The sequence below is a fragment of the Chrysoperla carnea genome, chromosome 3 (genome assembly GCF_905475395.1).
Source record: "Chrysoperla carnea chromosome 3, inChrCarn1.1, whole genome shotgun sequence".
NCBI lineage: Eukaryota > Metazoa > Arthropoda > Insecta > Neuroptera > Chrysopidae > Chrysoperla > Chrysoperla carnea.
Window position 1 is genome coordinate 66,745,796 of NC_058339.1, and position 9,578 is coordinate 66,755,373.

Consider the following 9,578-nt stretch of genomic DNA (forward strand, 5'->3'; position numbering starts at 1 on the left):
TTATTTTCATTAGAATAAAAGATATAAGCAAAAGTGCACTTTTCCCGAATTTCAGACGAACTGTTTTGGTAAATTTTATTCTAACTTTTGAAAATTTTTTAGCGGCGATAGTTTTATCGAAAAATATTACCGTTTTCCCAGTTAAAACTGCAACAATCATTGCCTAACATGATTTGTAGCGTTATAAGCATTGAAATTATTTCTAACAAATTACTCGGCCATTTTTCATAAAAATGACCTTGATTTTCGCTTTCCTCGAAAACCATTGGTCGTTTTTGTGGACCTCGGTCACAAAAACGCACTCAGCGACCGTACTATAAATCATACACACTTTATCAACAAACATTGTTGTTTATCATTAAATGTATTTGAACAATAGAAAGAAACGAAAAACCAAGTGAAAACAAACAATTGACTGAGTTAATTGTTGAAATATCATGTATAGACAGTGTTGATTACTTTATCACATTACACATACATTCATGTCACACATATATAAGTGATATACCCATATAATACATACTATACAATTTGCGCATAATTTTCGCTCTTATGGGTAAACAGTGATGTTCAATAAAAAAAATTTTCAAACAAAAGTTGTTTATTTTTTTATAATTAACATTTTTTACATGTAAACTTTTGTACTATCTCTAACGATTTACAAGATGGGTCCTATGGACCCAAGACCCAATTGACCTATGTTTCTCATTTACGAACTTAACCTCACTTATTACGTATTAAGCACGCTTTAAAAATTTATAGACAGACAGACGACAGACAGACAGACAGACAGACAGACAGGCAGACAGACAATCGAGAATTGACTAATTAGGTGATTCTTCTATGAGCACTTTACACAACCAAAATTTTGTTGGTAGCATCAATATTTTTAAGCGTTACAAACTTGGGACAAAACTTAGTATACTATGTATATTTCAAATATACATGGCATAATAACACAGAAGCCGGGGCGGATGATGATATAAGTAAAATGTAATTTTGTTATTCTCTGAAATAACTGATAAAAATGGGTACTGAATAAATATTATTCGTCTGAAGTTCACAGACCAGTCACTAACTAGCCTTTGTGAATAAAAGTGAAACATTTATACATAAAAAATGAAGGTATGTTTTTATTTTTATATTTTAAATGAAACTATTAGGCCCCCTTAACCGGTTATTTTTTTTTGCAATTTACTGCAGAAATTTTTTTCGTCTTGAAACATATTTAGGAGTATCCTCTTAGCGTAAATCCAAATTGGCGGGACGCAGGGGCGTGAGCTTCAGCCGCCATCTTGGAAAACACGTTTTATCAAATATTTCGTGGACCGGGAATCGTACAACAAAAATGGTAGGGACCTTTTTCATAGAGAATAACTTTTTCTATAAATTTTATTGGAAGTTTTTTTCTGTATGCCTCTTGTAAACCGTTAGAGGTAGAACAAAAAATTAAATGTTAAAAAATGTTCCTCATAAAAAGATATACAGCTTTTGTTTAAACCAATTTTTCCTAAACATTACTGTGTACCCGCGATGATCACTTGTGTGTGTGTGGCCTATCTAAGATTGACTATCTTTCTTTACTTACATGACGTAAAAAACAAACGGTTGCGTAATTCAGACTGTCTATGTATGTTATATCAACAATTAACTCAGTCAATTGTTTGTTTTCTCTTGTTTAATTTAAATAATCGGTCAAAATTCCTCAAGTATTCATAATCCATACAAACGTATTTTAATAAACTACAGTTAAAAATCAAGCCTTTTATTGAAAGTTCTTCGCTACCAAATTCGTACTTCTTTAACTAAATATTTTTAATGAATCAAATTATATCATATAAAATTTAATTTTTATTTTCGGAATGAATACATTAAATTTCTATCAGAGAGATGTTGAAAATATTAATGTTTTTTAGTTTAAGATTTAAGGTATAATCATTTTAATTTTGTTACAGATAATGCTTCATACAATTATTTTTACAATAATCACTTTAACAAAACTTTACAATTGTTGTACCATTTACGATATAAACCGGTATGCATATTATAATAGAGTTTGTGAAAGAACATACAAAAACATTTCTGCTTACTGCTCATATGATGGAATAAAAATTATAAACGATAATACAACGAAATTATCCCCTGAAATATTTGCACGAGTTGAGAATATGTTTCGATATTTGGATTCATCAAATGGCAGCATAGAAACTATCAAATCTTTCACTTTCAAAAAAATGTATTCTTTGAAGTACTTGTTATTGAACAACAATCAAATTTCAGACTTAGAACCGAACGCATTTAATTTATTGAATAATTTGAAGTATTTAGATTTAAGTCAAAATAATATTTCAATTACAAATAATGTATTTAATGACTTAGTAGAGATATGTTACTTAAACATAAGTAACAATCAAATTGATAATATTGATTTAACAGGCATTAAAGCTGAAAATATTGATTTATCCTATAATTATTTAAACAATATTTCAATATTAGATACTGAAAAATTACAATATTTAAATTTAACATTTAACAAGTTGTCAACAATATTTATCAATAATGCAAGAAACTTACAAAGTATAGATTTATCACATAATTTATTTCAGCACATTCCAAATAGAGCATTCCAAAAGTTGGACAGCTTAGAAACTTTGATTCTAGCAAATAATAATTTGAGTACATTTGAAAGTGGTTGCTTTTCTAATTTATCGAATTTAAGAACTTTAAATTTAACAAATAATCAGATAAAAATACTTCCAATTGGAATTTTTCATGGTTTAAAGTCTTTATACAGGTTAATATTATCAAAAAATCAATTAAAATCATTTAAATTTGGAAGTTTCATGGGCTTGTATAGCTTGCACAATTTAGATTTATCATATAATAAATTAATTGACATGCAATTAAATAAATTAATGGATTTAGATAATTTAAATATATTAAACGTTTCCTTCAATAAAATTGATTCCATTGATTCGCAGATTTTTATTTATTTTAAATCTTTAACAAAATTAATTCTTGATGGTAATAAAATGTATTCTGATGGAAAACAGATTATAAGAAATATTATTTGCAAGAATTATAATTATAAGACAGTAAGTTTAGGTCAAAATTCACAAACTTGTTATCAGTTAGCAAATGATATTCTTTCTACAAAAGAGAATGGAATTATAGTTACAAGTATTGAGAAAACCATTACAAAATCGTCCATTTATGAAATTGAATGCCTAGACACTAATCTTTAATTATCTTTTTTGGGTCCATATTATATTATTATTTTTTTTATAATACGATTATTATTTTTATAATACGATCAATAATAACCCAATTAATCTACTGAAGCCCAATGTAAAATTTGACAAAATTGCTATCAGAAAACAAAAAATACGTTGTTATAGAAGAAAACAAGCTATGACACATAGGGTTTTTTGTTTACGGCTGGATCATTGGTTCAAAAAAAGTTAAAAAAATTTGCAAAATTTCACTTGCTGCTAAAATATCTTGATTGAAGAAGTCTAGAAGAAGAAATTAAGCCCTAAAAATCGCTCTACCGTAATCTCCCGACCAAGAGGAAAGTTTTTATAAAAATTACTGACGATTTGTGTGTGTAAACAAACGCTATGCTACTTGGCTTATTTTCCTCTATAATAACGTATTTTTGGTTTTTTGATAGCAATTTTGCCATCAGTTTCGGAGATTCATGGGATTAAAAGACAAATTTCATACAATTTTTAATTAATTACATGGCTTATTATGATCTTTTTAAGGTAATATATATCAGCATCGTGCTTAATAGTTATATTACTACTAAGTTTATTCAAAAGTTCATAGTTACGTTATTAAGACAGAAAAAAAATTTTTTTTACCGAACTTTTTAGGAAATAAAACTAATTAAAATTATTCAAAATTACTTTTATTTTTGTACTTTCTGTTCAATAATGCCGGAAGTTGATGGTTTATCTCTCAAACGAATACTGAAAAAAATGCTAAACGATTTACCACATAGTTTTGATTTGGTTTAATTTTTATTATCATAGTTTTGTTTCTGTGTCTTTTGGTAATCAGAAATATTAAAAAGTATTATTAAATTTTAATTATTAATTCCTTAGATTATATATAATGAATTTATAAATGGTATAATAATGAAATCCTGTAAAATATTAATGGATTTAAATTATGTATGCTATAAATTTTATTTTATTTATAATCAAAATAATATATAAATTAAAATTACGTTGGTTTTTGTAAAACCGACGTGTTTCTAAATTAATAAACATCAAATAATGAATTACTTATAGAGGTGTTGTTTATGAATTTAGCTGATTATTGAATTTGACATTTAAATTTTAATCAAATCTTTTATTATTTTTTGTATTACCTTTATATATTTTTAATACGAATTAAATTTGATCAATAAAATCTTATATTGTATTATTTTAATTTAAGATTTCTTGTAGGGGAAAATGGTCTATAATGATCCCTCAGGGTAAAATGATCCCTCGATGTTTTAAGTAAACCATAAAAGCCTTCTAGTATATTTATGGATAGATGGCTTCCGCGCGATCAAATCAATCGTTCAACAAAGACTTATGGTGATGTATAAGCTAATTTCACTCCACCCTCCTCTATTTTGAAATTAAAAATGGAGTAGAATCAATCAATCAATCAAATTTATCGCAAAATTAGAAGCAGGTTAAATTGGCTTGACTATATATATGAAATAATATTTTTATATACATTCTTGTATATGAAATATAACAAGGTATACTATGTTTAGTCCCAAGTTTGTAACGCTTAAAAATATTAATGCAATGAATAAAATTTTGGTATAGGAGTTTATAAAATCACCTAATTAGCCCATTTCCGGTTGTCTGTCTGTCTGTGTGTCTTACCGTCTGTCATCTCGATTACTTTAAAACGAAAAGAGATGTGATGTGATAGAGTAATCAACACTGTATATACATAGTATTTCAACAATTAACTCAGTCAATTGTTTGTTTTCACTTGTTAACGTTTAAAAATAGCTCTTATTAAATAAAATAGCCATGAATTTTGTATTGTGAATTAAATTTTTAATCAGTAACTACATTATAATATCGTTATTTTTTTACTTTTTAGTGCATATTATTTTGTTTTGGAAAAGTTTTTCTTTTGAAGTCGGTTTCCTTTTGTTATAAGTTATTCTTTTTTTTTATTGTGATTTTTAGTGAATCTGAAGTACAATAACCAATTTGTAACTAAAAAAAGAATAATCGAAATCGGTTGGCATGATATTGAGTTATTCGTCCTCTTGTCGTACATACTTATGTTTAAATTTAAGACTTTTATAGTTTTCTTATCATCAAAATCGATTCACTCAGTCGAAAGTTCTGAGGTAACATACATAAAAAAAATGCAGTCGAATTTAATATAATAATGGAGGTTTAACCTCCGTTTTTGTGTAGCATGCCTTATCACTTGAAGTCGGTCAAAAAACAAAGCCGTCGGGCTAATGCATTATCATTATTTTTCATTTCAAAATGATCTTTACATAGTTTTCCATAATTTTCTAAATAATAAAAAAAATCCTTGGTTCACAAATTCTAAAAGCATGGAGATATTTAAAATATTTTTTCTAAATACACGGTAAGAAATGCATGGCGTTTACTACAATGGTGGTATCGTATAGAGACAGATACATACAGTATCTATGTTAGCAAAGGTAATATTACAGTATATAATTAGGGCTATGCACCAGAACAGCATGGTTCTGACCTCCATACATTATCAGAGAAATTTTGTTCTTCATAACATCATATCACTGAATTTCTTAGATTTGAAATAGGTATTTTTTCTTTCTCGCTTTGCAGTTGCTCTTGTCAAATAGAAAAGTGTTTGTGTTTCTGTAATCTTCCTTAAACCAATGATAACATAAATATTTCTATTCAATTCGGTCCTTACCTTGTCAAACCATAACTATAGGTTTATAAAGAACTGCTTCATATTGAAGCAGTGAAGCTTACGAATTAACTGGAAATCGCAAACACAACCTCTAATTTCAGAACCAATGCTCTTTATGTAAGCTTGCAGGTAGGTTATGCTACAATTTTTGATAAATTTTAATTGATTTTGGTTGTTTGAATACACTTTTTGAAAAAGATGATGGATCGGATCCTATTTTGATTAGTAATTTTGATAACAAATAAGAAAACAATTACACAACTGTACCTTTTTCGTTTGTTTAAACGAACAAATCATTATTTTATGTAAACATTTCACATAAAAATTAATAAGAGAAAGAACCCTTTAAAAATTGGTACAAAAAAAATTTAATTTGTTTTGAAGGGCTAAAATATCTATTACACACTCTTATGAAAATTTTCATGTGTCCTCTTCCTTTTTATAATTTTTAGACCACATGTGGTCATGGTATCATGCTGATAAGAATATATTTTGTTATGACAGATAATGTGTGTTATTGTTATTGTTAACACCACAAAACTTAAATTATCGGTTGTTGTAAGAGTAATTGTAATTATCATTTTTACTGCTGCCAGTTTAGTTTTGGAGAATCAATTTATGTTCATTTTTGAGTTTTGTTTCATGTGGTGCTCATAAGTCGAAGTGAGAAGACTTAAGTACTCATAAAATCCACTACTTTTTGTGAGTTTAATTAGATGACTTTTCCAGATCGGTGGCTGGTCATTCAATAAGTGAGAGATTCATAGGGAAATTCAATGTTTTATTTTCTAAGTACTTTCGTTGCCGTTAAAAGAAGTATATTTAGGGAAATCGAAAAAAACGGTAAATCGTAAAATGATGAAAAAATTTAAGAGTACCTTGTTCTCTCGTTTCTACCGAAAAGGCTTCATATTTAAGTGAGCAAAAAGTATCGATTTCTAAGTTTCGAGCCCTGAATTATATTTACTTAGCCACTAACCAAGTTTCTTTACAAAATCATGTCTTTATTTCCCGGAATTTTTCATTGGAAATCTTGGTAAAATAACAAAATACATAAAAAGGAGAAAGCACTGTGAATGGACAGGAGAAAGCCAAAGTGGATAGAGAAAATGAATAAAGAAAAAGAAGAAAAAGTTAATTTTGATTAATAAAGCAAAAAAACGTTTTTTCTTTGGAAGTACACAAGGAAATGAAGGAAGTTTGAATTTCACAACATCTAGATTTTCAAGATAAAAGTTTATTTGTCAGCAGTTTTCTGTGCAAGCATGAACTTTTAAAACAAATGTTCTTAAAACAAATCTCATCCCTTTTATTAAAAAAACAAGACAAAACAAACAATTGACTGAGTTAATTGTCGAAATACCATGTATGGACAGTGTTGATTACTCTGTCTGATACTATAACTGATATAACCATAACATACATACTATACAATTTTGTGCTCTCACGGGTAAACAGTGATGTTTACGAAAAAATGTTGTTTAATCTTATATATTTAAACGAGCAATTCTTGTATATATATATATATATATATATATATATATATATATATATCAACGATCTTGGAAATGGCTCCAACGATTTTCATGAAAATGAGTATGCAGGGTTTTTTTGGGGCAAAAAGTCGATCTAGCAAGGTTTCATTTTTAAAAAACGTCGTTTTATCCGTCTTTTCATGAAAAACTGAAACCGGCAATGCAAATTATAACTCTTCCTGATATCTATTGGTGTATATCTTAGTTAATGAAATACAATGCAAATTATAACTCTTCCTGACATCTATTGGTGTATATCGTAGTTAATGAAATAAAATACATTACCGGGACATTCAAATTGGTATTTGTGTGGAGACATTTAAAACGGTCTTCTATTAGTGGTAAAATTTGAGTCTTTTTAAGAATACCGAGCAAAGCTCGGTCATCCAGATATTATTTTATAAGGAACATTTTTTTACATTTAAATTTTTGTTCTATCTCTAACGGTTTACAAGATAGGTCCTACGCAGCAAAGACCCAAATGACGTTATGACCCCTTAGAAAAATTCGAAAAAATCGTAAAAAATTATTTGTTTCGGAATTTGATGAAACGCAGTTTACAAGGTAATTTTGATCCAAGAAATTCAAAAATCGAGTTTATTTGGCGACTGGCCGAGTAATTTTCGAAAAAAACCATATTTCGGATCGATTTCCGGTATTATCTCGAGAATTACTCGCCCAATCGTTAAATGAAACCGATTTTTGTATTTTTTGGGTCAAAATTACCTTATATACAGAGTTTTATCGAAATTGGAGACGATAAATTTGTATCGATTTTTTGCAATTTTTTCAAGGCTTACCCCTTAGAGAAATTCGAAAAAATCGTAAAAAATTATTTGCTTCGGAATTTGATGAAACTCAGTTTATAAGGTAATTTTGACCCAAGAAATTAAAAAATCGAGTTAATTTGGCGATTGGCCGAGTAGTTTTCGAAAAAAATCATATTTCGAAACGATTTCCGGTATTATCTCGAGAATTACTCGCCCAATCGTTAAATGAAACCGATTTTTGTATTTTTTGGGTCAAAATTACCTTATATACATAGTTTTATCGAAATTGGAGACGATAAATTTGTATCGATTTTTTGCAGTTTTTTCAAGGGGTACCCCTTAGAAAAATTCGAAAAAATCGTAAAAAATTATTTGTTTCGGAATTTGATAAAACTCAGTTTATAAGGTAATTTTGACCCAAGAAATTAAAAAATCGAGTTTATTTGGCGACTGGCCGAGTAATTTTCGAAAAAAACCATATTTCGGATCGATTTCCGGTATTATCTCGAGAATTACTCGCCCAATCGTTAAATGAAACCGATTTTTGTATTTTTTGGGTCAAAATTACCTTATATACAGAGTTTTATCGAAATTGGAGACGATAAATTTGTATCGATTTTTTGCAATTTTTTCAAGGGGTACCCCTTAGAAAAATTCGAAAAAATCGTAAAAAATTATTTGTTTCGGAATTTGATGAAACTCAGTTTATAAGGTAATTTTGACCCAAGAAATTCATAAATCGAGTTTATTTGGCGATTGGCCGAGTAATTTTCGAAAAAAACGATATTTCGGATCGATTTACCTATACCAAAATTTTTTTCCTAGCATCATTATTTTTAAGCGTTACAAACTTGGGACTAAACTTAATATACTATGTATATTTCATATATACATGGTATAATTGAATGATTCCTAAATTACAAGCTTGACTAAAGAGGACACTCGTCACATAAGTTACCCATATATTTAAATTAGAGTGGGCAATGCATATGCATATGTATGTTATTTATTTATTCATCCCTTGTTGAAACTCTCTTATTTATATTTATTTCAATAAAAATATTTCTACTGTTGTATGTTCTTTTTTTACAATAATAGCATTTACACTATATTACACTAAATGTAAGTAGAAACAGATATTAAACCATTTAAATTGAAATTGAAGCCATGACTTTTAAATTGAAATTCAAATTATAACAAACGCCATATTTGGTTCATTAGAAAGCTAATTTCAATGAGTTTAAATAAAAGCACCGTGGCTAACTATAGTATTTTCACGACACATGTTTGATTCTAATTACTTATTTAGGTGGTTTATCGGCGCAAACTAGCT

General features: G+C 28.0%; 1 protein-coding gene across 1 annotated transcript; it reads left to right on the top strand.

Annotated features, from left to right (window-relative positions):
* Window positions 1-1,063: 1,063 nt before the first annotated feature.
* LOC123296619 (amphoterin-induced protein 2-like) lies at window positions 1,064-2,327 on the top strand (the record flags this gene model as incomplete). Its single annotated transcript, XM_044878165.1, has 2 exons — window positions 1,064-1,125; window positions 1,956-2,327. Coding segments are annotated over exons 1-2 (378 nt in total), but the record flags the coding sequence as incomplete, so codon positions are not given.
* Window positions 2,328-9,578: the final 7,251 nt, after the last annotated feature.